Here is a 17736-nt window from a genome sequence, read left to right on the forward strand (position 1 = left end):
CAAGAGTTCATTTATAGCCATCTGGGAGAGCACAACACTCTGCAGCTTCCCGGCTATACTCCCAAAGGCACATCTCAGTTGTAATCACCAGCATAGGGATAAACCCAATGAGCAAGCACTGTTGTGTTTGACCGTTCGGTCCTGTCACAGTATTCAGGAAGAATGTCAGACAATTGTTTATAAATATGGTAAGATAATTCAGGAAGCTTAAGATGGCATATGTTGTATCACACATAGCTCAACATTTCTTTGATTTGAATTGTGGGATTAAAATTGTGAAACCAAGGTATGGTCAACTACAGTGTACAAGTTTGTAACAAACAAAAGCACAGCTGTAGCCTGTTAATTAACAGTACATTTTTATATTTGGTCACTAATTTGTGTTCTATCCTATGTCCTTCCTAACTTCATAAGCCTTTTTACAAATTGATTTTGTGTCTAGTCTTCAACATTGAACAGATGTTAGTTAATGATTAAGAATACTAATTTGATGCAGACCTAAAAATAGTTTTATAAGATAATCATACAATAAAATCCATCCATAACCCTAACCCATCTGACCACCTACTGGAGACCACTTTATGCATGAAATGTGTACTTAATTAAATCTTTGTAGAGAACACATCTAAATGTAATTTAAGATCTTTGATCACAAGGTTGTGTCAGGTCAGAAACTTTGCTTGATACCTGGAAACCAAAAGGAACTAAACAAGGAACAAAATACATATGTCCAGCAGCAGCTGTAGCACTTTTAAAACCAACAAGTATTCTTGCTTTAAAAAGAGTATGTCTTTACTTGCATGAAAACAGAAGCAGTATATTCTCTCAGCATCATTAAATAATAGTAATCACTGTTCAATTTTATAATTCTTTCCTAAAATATATTCTGGATTGAGTAGTGCATAGGGCTCCTGTTCAGTTAGATTAAAGGAACAATTGTCTTAATGACTTAATATTTGTGGAAATGTGACTGTTGCTGTGGTGCCAACTCTCTGGTCACTCAGTAGTACCAATTAAAAAATAACAGACTATAACATACATAATGCACGTAGGTGGCTTGGCTGACATCTTTTGCATGATGAAAAAGCTTCCTGTATCTACTTTCTTATATTCTACCCTATCAAAAAACATTTCAGTATGTGCAATTCTCTGGGAATTTGTAAAAAGGTGCATGTTATAGTCTGAAAATGATGATATTGTATATATTTTTTATTATCTACCTTTATATCCCTGCTCAGTCTCCCTGAGATCAATTTTGGTGATTGGCTTGAAGTCTATATCCCATAGCCGTATACAGCCATCTCTTCCACCAGTGGCAAACCCTTCTTCACAGGCATACATGCTGAATATCCCAGCCTAGAACATACAATGGTGCCATATCAAAGAGGTTCAAAAAGTATAGCGCCATTTAACAACATGCATTCAGGTAATGTTTTTTTGGCAACATTGTAGCAATATATACAGGTGTTCTTAAATAAAGACTCATTGAATGTAAACACATGGTTTTCACATTGTTTGCTATAACACGGTTATTTGTAAGTTTCCTCCTGAATAGAGTCATAAAATAGGGCAATAACATAAAGAGCAAATTTCAACTAATTTTGATGGTTATTAAATCGATCAAAGAACTATTACAGAAGAAGAAGACGGCTATTTTAAACCTGTTTACAGGGATAAAGTATTTTGCCGAATAAGAATCCCACCCAACTACCTGCACATACAGTATCTATGTTAACACACACAAGTAGATGATACCCATGTCTAGCAGAATAAAGGAAATATTATAAATGAAATTGTGAAAAAAGATGAATCCATGAATTGCATCTCTTCTCAGTAACCATGAATCAAACGACAGCTGTTAAAGTCTGATGACAAAACAAGTGCATATTAGGCATTTCTGAAAATAAATGTTGAAATCCGTCAGTCTGAAAGAGATTGATCTGCATTCAGTTTTCTGTGCAATAGTTTGGTAATTTACTACAACAGTCCTAAACTAATGTCCTAAATCAGTGTTTAATGGTGGTGCCTAGAATTCCAAATCTGCTCACAGATTTCTGCTGTCCCAAAAGACCTCTAATAACAGAAGCACAGGCAATCTTACATGAAGCAAAGCTGTGCTATTACATCCTTTATGAACAACTTGTTCTGCAAATCTGAAGAAGAAAATAGGGCACTAATACTTGAAATGCTTCTTTTTATTCCTAGCAAAGGGGTGGTGTTTTCACTTAATGACTGAACTGGACTCTTATTTAAGAGCCCACTCGCTGGTTAAACAGACCAGGAAACAATAATTTGTTCTTTTGTTCTTATGTTCAATAATTTGCTACCTGTAAGAAAAACAGTGGGATACACTCAGACAAGCCGTAATGACAAATTAGTGCAGGATAAGTAAAGAAAAAGAAAAAGGACACACATGCACATTTCATTGATTCTGATTCTGAGTGCAGTGAACCATCACTAAACAGGCTTCAAACAATACTAATGCCACAAAACCCTCGAAAGAACAGGATTTTCTTTCACTTACTCCATGCGCTGCTTGAATTGTGCGAACCAAGTTGAGGCCTTTCCAGACATAGATGTCCCCGTTTAGTGCACCAGAATATGTGATGTCGTCTTTAGCACTGGCCAAACACAGGATGGTCTGGAGGTCCCCTGTTTTGCCAAAGATACCTCTTTTTGGTGTCAAAGCATTTCCACATAATGCCCAGAACTAAATGAATTGACAAACAAATTAAAGTTAAAAACAATACATTAACCCTGTGGTATAAATCACTTATTTGCTTTATTCATTTAACATTTTAAATGCTGTTCAGTTTTTATCAGCTAAGTAACATTTTTTTAATTAAACTGATTGTGGAATAACTTCTTATGATCTCAAGATACATCCAAAAAAGTGTAATGTACAAAACGACAAATGTATACATGTACAGACAGACAGACACCTATATATGTCTCCAACGCTGATGCTGCTAATAACCTAGTTAACCCTAACCGCTTCTACTATATCCCTGTCGCTGGTGTCCCATACAACTGATAACTTTTGTCAATAATAATTGCCACTGCAGTTATCAGTTCAATGGACATAAATCCTAATGCCTTTGTCCTCAATTTATAATGTTTGTCATAAATCCCAATTCTTTTTGAACTCATTACTAAACTTGTTTAAGCCAAAAAGCTGTAAAGGAAAGTAAAAAAATGACGCAGTTGGAGGTATTCTATTATAAGTGAATTTAGTCAGTACATTTATTTTGAACTGCATTGTCTTGACTGAGGACAGATAGTGGAACTAAGCACTCAGCGACCGTTCCCCAGACAAGGTCTCCAGCAGCAGTGCTGCCAAGTCTTTTAACCAAACCTGTCTATAGTAACTAATCCATTAAAAGTAGTTCAAAACCTGTTAGTGATGGCAGTATCTCACAGAACTGGAGGGAAGGGTAATAATTTATAATCCCTCTGTAACAACCACAAACGATACTGAATAATTGTTTTTAACAGAAAGCTGGTTCTAATACTAATAGAGGGAGATTGTAAGAGACTGACAGAGAGTTGTCTATGGTAAGTGAAGTCTTTTTAATTAGTGTACTTTATTGTACTAAATTAATGGAGTTTACTGTACTAAATTAATGGAGTTTACTGTACTAAGGAATGTTCCATATTCTTTACTTCATAAAAAAATGTTGTTAGGAAAACTATCTGTAATGAAGTTAAATTACGCAAGTACTTTTATGTTTATTGAAAAGACTAATTTAAAGCAATGAAGCAAATGAGGTTCAAAAGAGCAGCACTTGAGTTGAATTGAAAAAAAAAAAAAGTTTCTAGCGTGCATTTCGAAGGTAAAAGGCTGATCTCCCCGGGGCATGTGACAGTCCAGCTTATGTTATTTTGAATGGATTGAGATTGACAATTGCCAACTGCACCTCTGAAATAACAACCTATTTTGAACACACTAAATTTGGCATTTTTTGTTTGTTTGTTTAATATCTTGGTATTTCTTATGAATGTCTAATTATGTTGATTAGTATAAATGCTTGATCATGTATATATTTAGTAGTTTTCATTTTCTCCTGGTCTGCGGGCTTAATTATTTTAGTATAGAAGTTGTGTGCACCATGTCCTATCCAGGTGACATACACAATAACAATAGGGTAGGGAATGGCAGTGTTTATCTAATGGTTTTTCAAATATCCTTTATATTTTTGGAAGCGATTTAATTTATAATCCACGTTACAAAACATGACTGAAAGTCTTACTTTAGCAGTGTATATGCAATCAATCGTTATAATGTAATGTATGCATATTTTTGTTATTTATTGATTTTATTCTTATGTTTCATGTACAGTAATTGAGATTCATTACAGTTTACCTTATTGTTGTATTTTGAGTTTTTCGGTCTATGCTGCTACTTTAAAAACTACTTTCCTGCTCTTTCATACACTAAAGCCGGTTTAATTTAAACGCACTGTGTTTGTGTGTTCACTGCCAACACAGCCAGAGCAGCAACACAGACTTACACAGTTTACCCTGGAACCTCGCATAAGAAGCATAGCATATGTTTTTGTTTTAATATTCTAAATTGTATAAAAATAGACTACAATTAAACCTACTCTGTATTTTCTTGTTACTATTATTAAATGTTAGTTTTGTGGTATAAATTGAATAAACGACGAATCCCCATTGAATACAGAAAATGCACAGCAAAGTGTAGAAGGATCAAATAATGGATCCATCTGCACTTTTTTGTATATTTTCCGTATTCGGCTTCGTCGTTTATCCTCTATATATATATATATACCATTTTATAGTACAAACAATGTGTCATAGACAAGTAATGTATACTGTAGAAACAAAAATGAGATACTGTAAGTACACAGCGACAATAATTTTGCATATGATATACATTTTGTCCAATAGATATTGGGTTTACTGAATATGCTACATCATGATGTAAAAAACAAGACTTCAAAGAGATTATTTTTATTTTTTCTCCTAACTAAGGGGCTTCACCTCTCAGACCCCCAGGTAAAGGAGAATCTGCCCCCTGACTCCTGGGCACCACCAATAAATTGTACAAACCTGATACCTGTGTTTATATGTATCTTCACTTCAGACAGCTGAATCATTTTGGAGTAACACTGCAGGACACATTTGAGGAACATGCATTTTTCACTCGCTCTGGTTGTGGATTTCATTTATTAACAAGAGTGCTTTTGTCCTGACTGCAAGATTGCTTCACAGTCTTGTCACATCACATTTGCAATTTATTACAGTAACAGTCTTGACAAATGTTCTCTCTTTCTTTTAGGAGTACCAGGCATGTCACCTCCAGTTATAATATAGGATATGATTTACTAATTCCTGTACATGGCTGGAATTTTAACCAGGAATTCCAATGAGACAAAAACAAGGCTAACATGTAGATTTTGTGTGAGCAGTGAAACATATGAACTACTATTGTATAATTTAAAATGACTAAAATATACAACACAAGTGTTCAATTTACTATAATAATCAACCGATCTTTCAAGTACCAGTACCCTTCAAGACTTTAATGTAAAAATAAATAAATAAATAATCAATATCAATGACCGGTCAATGCTGTCATTGGCCTTTTCTGTTGGGCACTGACAACAATGCCGGCCATTGACATCATTAGCCGCTAATTTTGGACAATGTCATTTTCGTAACAGAAATGTAGAGTGCTTCGGCCATTGTCAACAATGCCCAGTGATATATATATATATATAATATATATATAATATATATATATTATATATTACTTATATACTTATTATTAAATAACAACAACAGTCTAGATTTGAAAGAAAAAGTTATTTGTGAATAGGGTCCCTTAACATTTTGTATTGCTTTTATTAACAGTGGTGTCAACTCTGTAGGAAAAAAAGGGCCAGTTTACATACTGTAAATATTTGCTAAATCAAATTTCAAAAAGAAAACAGTTACAGTATCTAAGCATGGCAGGGTGGGTTATGATTACCTTCATTGCAGTCAATGAAAACGTCACAGATTTATATGTTGTTGTAGGTTATTTAAAACAAAAGAATACATAATTGTGACAATGTGACAACCCTGTATTTAAGTGTAACCAAGTACTTAGTGTGATATATTCGATAACTAATGGATAAAGAATTATTCAGTTGAAAGGTCTGTATGTACTATATGCTGTGTATGAATATATATAGATATTTGTAAGTACTGTGCATAGTGCAATGCAACCAGTATATTTCATTGTGTGTGGGGGTGACTAATCTCTATTTTAAATTCCATGCACATTCACAGATTTTTTTTTTTTTTTGGCAAGAATATGGTGGCCATTGGGAGGTCAAGTTATTTTTGGTTTCTCTGCATTTATTTAAAATCCATTCTCGCTTCTGTTCAAATAACTGCTTTCATACACTGTATGCACATTGAAATCTCTCTCTCTTTCTTCTCTCAGCTGTGCCGATCTATGTAGCTACAGCATTGAAAGACACAAACAAATTCTAAACAGAACTATGAAGAATAACAGGGGGCAAAAAATAACAAGAGGAGGCAAATTCTTACAAAACATCTCATGAAGAAATTATACAAAATATAAAATTCCCAGAACCAGGGTAGTGTAATTGTTGGCTTACTATACTGTGCATCTATAAAAACTTAATTTCAAAATAATAGTATAATAAGGCTGAAAACAGGAAGTAATAAGTATTTTTTTTTTTTACTCTTTTTATTTTAAATCCAGATGCTTCAGAGTGAATACTATCACAGTAAAACTGGAGTAATTTGCATTGAAATGATAGGAGGGTGTCAACACTTTTGAACACCACTATATATATTGATGACAATAAAGATGATTAACTGTGAGTGTATTTATCAGTGAACTAAACAGCAGCAAGGCATGTTTAAGAATACACCTTCACTATTGTCACACTTACCTTAATGTGTTTCACCCCACAGCTGACAAGTCTGTTTTGTTGAAATGGATCCCAGGCAATATCAAAGATCTGTAACAATGCCAAAGAACTTGAGTCAAAGTTTGAAATAGAAAACTTTTAAACTATGGTAGAATATGCATTCAGTGTTGCACCTCATTTAATCATTGACCTGAAAGCATTCAAGTGCCACCAGAAATGGAGATGGCCTTCCCTTAAGTCAACTGGTAAGGAAGAGTCAGCTGTAGGCTACCCCTAAAGCCATGACTGGCCCAATTTTCCAGCTAGATAGAAACCAGAAGACCAAAGACACTTCTATGTTGGCAACAACTCATGTGAGCTATAAAGCAGCAGACAGAGCTTTGCCTTCTCTACATGCATGTGCTTGTGCGTGCAAGAATGTTATCTCTTAGGGGTGGTTTATAAAAAGGGTCAAATCGACCAATATTGAAATGTGCTCCAGCATGAAAACACCAATAGTTCATTTGGATTAAATTATGACGTTACATTTGAGTTTAAGGTCTACAGTATTCCTGGATTTGTGTTATACCAAAGTAAACAGCATCCATGTTCCAAAATGCACTATAAATGCAGTGCCGTTGTTATCATCTTTGTACTAAAACTATTTGCAAACTATTTTGCATTTGTTTCTTCTAGTTTTACGTCACTGTACTAAATCCGCTGAAGATCTTTTCTTCTGTTTACTCTAGACCCAACAGTGAATAAATAACATGAACAATCAAGTTACATTTCAGGCTGTAGTGCCCTTTGCCTTTAGGACATCCAAAATCCACTATTGCACATATTAAGTTGAAAATTAGCATGTGTACTCAAATAACATTTTCTAATCACATGCTCGACGTAATTAAGCTGATTTAAAAAACAAAAGGGTAGCAATTTAGAAAAGGTTCCAAGCTTAAAAAGCACATTCTCATCAAAACATTTGTTTCACAGGATGTATATCATCTTTTTCAAGAGGTGTGTACACTGGAGTTGAAATACAACTATAGTACTTTATCTTGCCCTTGGGGCTCAAAGGTGGGTTAAAAAGAATTTGTAGCCACTCTTTCTTGACTCTGAAATCTTACTGGTAACTGATTCAGTAGTTTCTTTCTTTACGTTTCAAACTGCTTTATATGCTTCTATTTTGACTGCTACTGTTTAGTTTACTAGGCAGCATATAGACTATTGATTTTTGTGTGTATCATCTAAGGATAAAGCACAAAGAATCCCCACTCCTTACCCTGTCAGAGTGCCCCGTTGCAGTGGCCAGTACTTTTCCTTTCTTCCAGTCCCAAATGCATAACGTATTTTTGGCATCCAGTCCCACAGAGGCCAAACGCTAGGTAGAATACAATAAACAATTAATTGATGGTTTCTTGGACAACTCAATTCTAGTTGATTTAAAACCACTTCAGTTTATTGCAGGTGCTGTGTTTAAATCTGAAATGGTGACGCATCAACTTACAAGAGGGCAATATTTTAATTGAGCTTTCAGCTGAATTACTGGAGAGATTTCCAAGGCAGTTTAAAGCTCTCCATAATTTACATTCCTTCAGGATTCTTGGCATAAACTAATGCAGTTTTACCTACAAATGTTTAATGGCATAGTAGCAGTACACACAATTCAAAGTATTTAATACTGCAAACTTGACATGAGAGGCTTTTTGTTTGTATAGAGAATGCTTCACTAGCATTTTTGTGGTTAACACTAGAACGACCGCATTTATAGGCATACCTAGAACAACCATGAGCGGTCAATTTGACCGGTGTATTGAAAAAAACATAAATATTATAATGAAAGGGCAAACAATTGAATATAACTCGTAGTTTTATTCAGGAACATCACATAAAGCATCTACACAATCAAAACACTGTAAATAAACAGACATAACCCTAACTCTAACTTTAAGCTAAAAATTTACAATGTTTGTTAACAGTTAATAAACCAAAAATACAGCCCTTAAAATAAAGGGAGACCTAAACGTTTGAACAGAATAGGCTTCATTTACAATTGTTTTCAAAGTCTAAGTGCTGCTCAAATCACACAGACTCTGCGCTTTTCAATATACACAGCGCACTTACTACAGACTGTCTTTGCGCATTTGGCACAGCTATCAAAGTCTAGTTGCCATTACATCTGGCATTGTCATCTCTTGTGGCTGGCTGCTCGTCCACTGTAATATTCTGTCCCGGTTTGTAGAAGAGAATGCTATTGTCAATGAAGCGTGTCCAAATTTCAGATGCCAGGGCAAATTTAGCTGGGCGCTTCTGGTTTGCTTCAGATCGAAATGCAGAAATAGCAAAAAAACTGTACAGTAACCCAGGCTTCTGCACCAAATGCTCCACAGGCATATACTATGCAATAAAAGCTTCCAAATCCTCCAAGTGCATTGACCAGGAATCATCTTGTAGTTGTCGGTGGGCTTCTGCTTCAGTACAACGCTGTATGTGGTAAAGCGTATGCATGTCAATCAATAGGTGAAAAGCACTCAATGCGCTCTCATCAGTGTTGCATTTTGCATGTGCATGGGCCCTGGGACTACCCTCAGAATGTTATGTTTACCCCTTCTACCTGCAGCTTTAACACCAGGATTTATAGTGTTCTAAACAGTGCCATCAGTGCAGGTGCTGGCGCTATCGCTGGAGAAGCGGCTGCCTCAGATGAAGTAGCGGCTGGATCAGGTGCAGGGGCTGATGCAGGTGAAGTGGTTGGCATCATTGCGGGGCTGCTACAGGATTGCTTCTTCTCCCATGGGATCTCGCTGGCATCCTCCTCACTGTCACCGCTGCTGGAAGATTCATCTGCTCAAACCTAGTCTGCTTCAGAGCCAGATTCGTCATTGTCCGTCTCTGCTATATCAGAATCGTTGTTTGGTAAACTTTGCAGTAATTCCAAACACTGCTTTGTTGTCATGTGTCTTCTGCGTTTTCAATGTGTATTGGAATAACAATGAATTTCTTAGATAAACGAATGACTTATATAGTAACCAGAGTGCATCTAAAACATAGAGGAGAAAAGTAGTGGCTCCCACAGGTGATAAGACTATCACACAGACAGACAGACAGCCGGGCGCCATGAGATGCCAAGGCTGATTGATGGGCTATCAGGAGGCTCACTGAAACAATAGAAATGTCAGAAGACCGCTCACTTGAGGAGTGCAGACTGATATAATCAAACTTCAATACATGGCGGCAAGTCCCAACTGATAAATACAAATAACACCGCAACATTTAATTGTTATAATATGTTTTATATGTAGCGGTCAATTTGACAGCTCCTAGGATTGAATAGGTATAAGGGTATTTTATCTCCATAATTTTTGCTGCTACACGATTCTTTCTTTGTCTGGGTAATTAGTACATATATTTAGGAAAAGTCAGGAAAGCACAGCTCCGTATCTTAAACACATGCAACGCAATTTAAATTTAAATGCCAAAAATGGTCAAAATGACCGTCTTGGTCGTTCTAGTGTTAAAAAAATCACAGAACAAAGAATGCATGAAAAAGATAATAAATGGTAACTTTGTAAGTGGTAGTCAGACCCACTGGGCAGAAGCATGCATGTTTAAATACTGCTCAGAGATAATCTGGATGTGCTCCATCATCACTGAGCTGGAACGGGTGTCATGTTTAAGTTAAGACATGGATCCAAGTCCTGTCTGCTATCCAGTTTTTTTCCACATTTATAATGGAGAGCAGGAATGTTGTCCCTTGCACCCTGATCATATTCTATATTTAATTTCCCTTCCCAGCATGGCATTTCATATTATCATCTGAACCAATAACTGAAGTAGTTCCCAATTTTGTTTGTGTCAAGGTACATAAGGATCGATGTGCCTTTCCTGATAATGACGACTGAAACACCAATTTCAGCCGATTTTTGATTCTGAGAATTTCTATAATATACTATTATAGAAATGTCCACAAATGACAAATGACGATTGCTCCATTTCATATAAAATGTGTAACTCTATCCAACACCATTTAATATGACTGTCTTCGATTGGTTTTCATTTAATATGGGTCAGGTACAGCAGAATTATTATATATCTCCCCCTAATAGCACTCACTGGCACAGATGCATTACAGTCTGGCTGTGGCCACCCAAGCAATTACTTAGTGCACTGCAAGACACATTCTTCACTCCTTGCAATCTAGTAGGTGACATTGCATTTGTTAGCTATAAACATTGAACCTGGCTGAATCCTGCCCAGGGAACCCACAGCAATATTCCCATGCAGTAAATTTATATTGTGACATGAGTTCCAAATGAGTCTACTGGTGGCAGTCGAAAACAATTACATTTTGTTTTATTTAAAACCATGCTGGCTGACAGTGGACCGACTCCTGCTTGCTAAAATTGGGAATTTTTCCTATTTGTATGCACTATAAAATGTACTTAGAAAATGCTTACCTGTCCGTCCAAATCAAATGCCAAACAGGCCACTCCATGTGTGTGCACATCTTTGAGAATAGAGATTGTCTGCACATTGTAAGTATCCCAAACGCATATATATGGGTCCTTTCCAACCTGGCCAGTAGCAACTTGGGTTTTATCAGGGTGTAAAGCAAGGCTGAAATGGACATAAAACAAATTAGAACCTTCTACTACACAAGTACAAAAATATATATATTTCTATAATGAATATACTGGTTATAAAAAGTGCATACAGCACTTACTTGACCACGCAGTTTAAATGGGACACCTTACTCACTCACTGCTATACCAGTCTACTGCACTATTCTATACCTCAATCCTGAGGCAATACTTGTCACAAACTTAAGTATGACTGTCAATAAAGTTTCACAGAAAGACACACCAGGCTCACCAGATATGAATCTTATTGAACTAGCCAGGTGTGATATTTTGCAAGACATTTCTTCTATCTGAATCCCTCAAAATAGGTCACATCCATGAGGAGGAGGAGTAGCAGTGCATTGCACACCAAACCGTCCGTATCTGATTAGGAGTTTCCCATGACACTGCAGTGACGTTACTGATGTTTGTAACATGAAACATTGAAGTAAGTCATGCACATAAAATGTATTTTTAGATACAGTCCTCCCTTGGTATTAAATGATTTGGTAATTTACTAAGGCGTTTAACTGACAGTTTGGCCAAGTTGACAGTGTATTTTGTAACAGATGTACGACTGTCGACTTTATTCACCAATTCACTGCCCTCAATACTAGCCTTTTTTAGTGTAAGTCAGAAATAGTAGCTTGCTGTTCCCTTGATCCACATTTAAGGCCCACAGCATGACAGGGCTTTTAGCTCGTTATCTGGGATTCTAAAGCTGTGTCAACTGTAAAGCCTTCTGACAAAACCTAATTGCCAGCCAGGATATTCATATTTTCTTTCTTTGATTTTCAACAGATAAAATGGCCACCTACTCTTTACTGTATAATATTACACATTTTGACACAAGCTGAAATACTAAAGTCACCCAACATGCATATTTGGTAAAAGCTATTTGCAATTCACAGTTCAGTATCATGATCCACAGAGAACTATATGAACACACATATACTGTATACATACTGTACAGAAAAGCAGTTTCTATATTTAATTATTCGCTGTTCACTGAAAACAGCCAACACATATTTTACAAACTAGCAATATACTGATCTTATTTCAGCCAGTACAGTTAATGACCTCTATAAATAGTAGAAATAGTGTACATTTACTGTTCTAAAGTGCAATATTCATTTACTTGAGCTGATTCCACTAATTCCCTTGTTAGTTTATTATGGCATCTGTGCTGTGTCTCTCGAGACAGTTCTTGTTATGTACTTATTAATTCAGAAACTTTATTGTATGTTTGATACATACTAATGTTAAGACTTTCAGCCACTGTATCAGATGATATCATGTTTTATATGGTTTTCCTTCCTGATTGAATCTTTTAGAGGCTCTGAAAGGCAGGTTTAAACATTTTTGTGTGTCAGTCTCTTTAGTTTAAAGAAAGGGGGAGAGGTAGTTTTATAATAAAAACAAATGCAAAGAGATAAAGAGGAATCAAGTTGCTCCTATAGTATCTGGCGCTACACACCTGTGACATAATGGACACAATGAATCATTACTAATTTTTTTTTTTTTTTTTTTTTTAATTAGCCAGTAGTTAAGGTGATTATTACTTAATTATTCTTTAGATCACTTGATTGGAGTCACTTTAGTTTAGTCAGATCATGCAAATTCTCCTGTGAATATCTACATGGCTTGCCCATTACATGGTAACTATAGGAAAGAGACTTGTAACTATAATCTTCACTGCAAGAGCATTTATCTATTGCAGAATGCACTCATGGAGAAAGACACAGTTGCTTAACAGGAGATTTATGTTGGCAAGAGCAGCCTAGAGAAAACTAAAACATGTCAAAACAGAGTTGGATACAAGAGGAACACATATAGTACTGTACAGTATGTTGAACGCACGTCCACCTATTACTTACTAGCACCACACTATACTTCTTGTACACTCAATATTAACACTGCCTTCTCACTATTTTCCGGCTTAGCCCCTGGACCCCAAAACCTACAGTACCCACATGCAAAAGCCCATCACATTCTCTGAGTGTTTGCAAATAAAAGAAGATGGGGAACTAGAATAGACTCACAAAAACAAATGTCTCCATCTTGCCAGGGGTAGTCCTGAATAGAAAGAAGTGCCTATGGTTCACAAATGGCAGGTTTAGGGTCTGAAACCTGACTGCTGTAGCTACCAAAAATGTATTTTCAGTAACAAAATGCATACCCTGTGTTTGAATACATTTTTCCAGTAGTTTTGAAACCACATGCAATAAGGAATTTGGATGATAATTATTAAAATCACAATGTAAAAAAAAAAAAAAAAGTCTCTTCACACGAATAAATTTCATTGGTAAAAAAAAACCTTCATTGGTAATAGTGGAGGTGCGTGTGGAACTTAAACCAATGAGGGCTCACACATCATATGCCTAAGAATTAGGGTCAATCACCAGCTTGATCAACTGGTAGGTTTGGTCAACAGTACATGTACTAGTAAAATGAATATTCACAGGAAAAATAACTGAGATTCTATAACTGCAATTCAATTCATTTTCTAATACCCAGGTACACAGATACACAGGTAACAAAACTGAGAATTTTAAAAATTCGGAATAACTTAGAATTTCTCTAAAAGCATAAAGCAGTGATCTTTATGAGCTGAAAATGGTTTCAGACAGCTCAAGAGTTAAAGCCAACCAGACTGGTGTTTGCCTAACATGGAAAATCACACCAATGTGTGCTACAAATGGCTATGCTCATAGACCCATTAATTGCCAGTATGTAGTTTTTTTAGTGGTTTAAGCTGAACCCTTTGTTACAGTAATCTGCAACTGTGAGGGTTTCTTTTCACCACCATTAACAAACTGTGTACACATTTTGAAATCAATCCAACAGAAATGGCATCCAGAAAATATATGCCTCAGAAGTTGTCACAGAAACAAACAACCCAACATCCCAAAAAAACAGGAGTCTGGATTTAAAACCGAATATGAGCTACAGTTTATGCACATAATTATAGAACTCCAGTTAGATTAGGCATGACTTAAATAAAGCAATGCGTCACATATTTTACAGCAATACAGAACGAAAACACTGCAAAAATGAAGATATGAGAGCTTGCAATATTTTAGTGCTTATCAAATACCAAACCACCTTCTGTCCTTTTAAAATGACAGGATATTTAATTGAGGTTAATTGAGGCTAATCTATTGTAGAAAATAAAACATCTGTGATCAAAGTTTATATAGAAAAGGAATAATTTTGATCTAAACATAATCACCAACAACCTTACACGTACATTTGTATTTCTCCACACTGCAGCTGGCAATAAATACTTGTTTGGTGATGATAAACATCTTTAATTACAGTTATTTGCCCTTGTCAGTGGTTTTGTTATGGAGCAGCTTGACTGCACAAAAAAATAGACTTGAAATAGACACAGCCTAACCTAATATAAACGTCGGACACTAAAACAAGCAATCTCATTGGTTACTAAACAAATTATCAATTTTCTAGGCCTTATATCTACTGTAGTACTGAACAAAAGAGAACCACTTGTTCACGTGTGATGAAACATGCTAAGAGCCTTCTGCAGAAGAAGTTTTTCGGTGTATTATACTATGGAGGTTTGTATGCCTCTCTGTATGTATGTCACACTTATATTTTATTATTTATCTAGAGAAAAATACTTGGTAGTTTATAATAAAACTTTCTAAAGGCATTCTTTAGTATCAATTATTAAGTGTATTCTAATCTGGGGGCATAGTGTGGCTCCCTGTCCATCCATGTTATAAATTTTTACATACTGTACATCTAGTGGTGCTTATTAGATATTGTATGCTATCTTTTTATATCTTTGTTTTTGAGAAGTATTTATAGTTTTTTACTATGATTGTGGTACTGTATTTTAAGCCTGAACTAATTTGGTGAATGCTTTTCTCAAGACTGGGCTCATCCATTTTAATCGGGAGGTGCAAAGAGAAAGTAATTGATCTAATGCCTGTGCTTATGCTTGTCTGTAAAGCAGGTTTCAACTGGGGTTTAAAGTAAGAGACATAGACTTCATTAGTATCAGCACAGCTATGCATACTGTTGAAATAAAGAAAAAAGTACATTAACCTAATTCTACTGATAGTCCTACAATGGAAACAGGGTTTTCTCAACCTTGAATACTGTTACAATGTTACATGATAACTTTATTATTAAAAGTAGCGATGGGCACCAGTATCAATATTTTGATATTATATTGTTTGATATCGATAATAATTTCCATATTGGGATATCGTGGGTTATTTTAACCCTTTTGCTTCAATAACCTTTTCCACAAAACTTGAGAGGTTTTGGTGAAATAAACATGGTGTATCTAACTACTAGCTAAACATCAGTTTTCTTGACTTTTTAACAAGAATATCACTTGCTATGCTGTAATGGATTTTTAAATAAATATTAAATATTAAATATATATAAGTTATATTTCTGTGTTTTGGATACATTCGATATTATCGATATCAAAACACATCCATCACTAAATAAATGATATCTTTAGGAAGATGGTAAGAAGATAAAGATTTATTTCACATCAAATTTATTTCAGACTCAAAAAACTCAATTTAAAATCTAGCATGCTGAGTCACCATACCAGCAAGTGAGGTGCAAGTCCAAAAATTAAACTAGGGAGCTCTGAAAAAGATGAAGAAATAGAAACAGACGAAGAAGAAATACTTTGCTAATATTCTCAACGGGTCCTTCAAATTCAGTGTTTGTTGGATGCTTGCTTGAGACGTATTTGAAAATGATTGTTATGATTGCTAAACATCTAATAGTGAAGTTTCTGATTTCAGTTTTATGCAGTATAAGTAAGTTAATGTAATTGACTTTCAGTTAAAATAAACCAATTGGTATGACTCAGATGATTGAATTGAGAGTAATGGACTATTAATACAATTACAGTTAGCACAGAGCACATACTGCTCTTATATGTGTACCTGTTTTTTTTTCTGTACCTGCTGTCAGAAAACTACACTGTGATTTCTCAAAAAGATCTGGCAAGGTAAGGGATAAGCTTAGGAAATCTTTATAATCTATCTGGCAGGTAGCTATAGTCATAAAGGCTTCTTTAATGAGGGTCTAATACAAGGAAATGAGACTCCATAGCAAAAGCATAGCAAAGTCTAATAAAGAATATGGGTGAAACCGTTTAAAGTGGTCCTACACAGTCAAAATAGAAAATTCATATTTTACCGATATCATACATCACTTGAAAGCTAGAAGTCTCTAGTTTATGAATTTCCACTTTTCAAGATGAACAGGTTAAGTCAACACTGAAAAATACAGGTATCTTGACCTTCTATCAAGGTTGTTTTGATAATATAATTTCAGCTGATATTTTCAGTGTTCATCAGGCTGGGAAATTACAATTGTAGGACATGTGTCATTTTTTTAATAATATTTTCCTTATTGACATTTTTTTTTTTTTAAACTGTAAATGTCCGTCATGTTTTTTTTTCACAAAAAGTTTTATTGCAGTAAAGTATGACAGATAGACACTTGCATTTTTAAATGCAAAGCACATTTGTGGCTACCAACAGCTTGGTAAATTTGCTTAATTTTTTGCCTGTCCTTAATACTTTATTTTGCTGTGACGGACGTCACGGGATCAGGGAATGATCCCCAACCAGTATAGCAAGGGTGTGTAGCGCAGCGCACTCTGATAGCAGGACCCTCCTTTTAGTGGAGGTAGCACTCAGCCACCTGTAGGATAATCTTTATTTTCTAGCTGGGTTTTCACTGTGTTTTATTTTTTAACTGTTTTGTTGCCGTCTCCCCTGTGCCATGTGGTCTTACCATTGTTGACATGGTCAATGCTCATTTCTGCTCAGTGCTGTCACTGCTGGTACCTTGGTGGCGACACCTTGTAACTACAGCTGACTAGCTGTGCCTTCAATGTCGAGCGCAATTTCTGTGTCAGGCTGCTTAATACAGTGAACAACGCATGCATCCCGTCCACACTGATGTATTTCTTAATTCCCTGCAACACATTAATCAGACTAGTTAGTAATCAATTACAGTCTATAAAGGTTAGAAATGGTGCTCCTGAGAAAACGCTGTATGCTGGGAGAATGGTACTGTACATAATTTGACATAAAAAAGGTGGACTTTTTAGACACACGCTGTCTATAATATGAGGGCTAATTAAAATCAAGGTTAATCAGACCCAGTATAAGGTCAGCATGGTGGGAATTAACTTAATCTGAACCTAATAAAGAAAGTCAATT

At 35.5% G+C, this 17736-nt stretch overlaps 1 protein-coding gene across 1 annotated transcript in view; it reads right to left on the reverse strand.

Moving 5' to 3' along the window:
• The window catches only part of LOC121316432 (echinoderm microtubule-associated protein-like 6), an 81493-nt gene extending 64163 nt beyond the window's left edge, over window positions 1-17330 (reverse strand). Inside the window, exons 1-6 of the mRNA XM_041251502.1 lie at window positions 17306-17330; window positions 11348-11541; window positions 8173-8271; window positions 6933-7001; window positions 2525-2710; window positions 1221-1356 (exon numbers count right to left, since the gene is read on the reverse strand). Of these exons, the coding sequence (XP_041107436.1) occupies window positions 1221-1356; window positions 2525-2710; window positions 6933-7001; window positions 8173-8271; window positions 11348-11541; window positions 17306-17330 (709 nt within the window). The remainder of the gene's footprint in view (window positions 1-1220; window positions 1357-2524; window positions 2711-6932; window positions 7002-8172; window positions 8272-11347; window positions 11542-17305) is intronic.
• Between the last annotated feature and the right edge of the window lie 406 nt (window positions 17331-17736).

This window comes from Polyodon spathula, chromosome 5 (assembly GCF_017654505.1).
Source record: "Polyodon spathula isolate WHYD16114869_AA chromosome 5, ASM1765450v1, whole genome shotgun sequence".
Taxonomy (NCBI): domain Eukaryota; kingdom Metazoa; phylum Chordata; class Actinopteri; order Acipenseriformes; family Polyodontidae; genus Polyodon; species Polyodon spathula.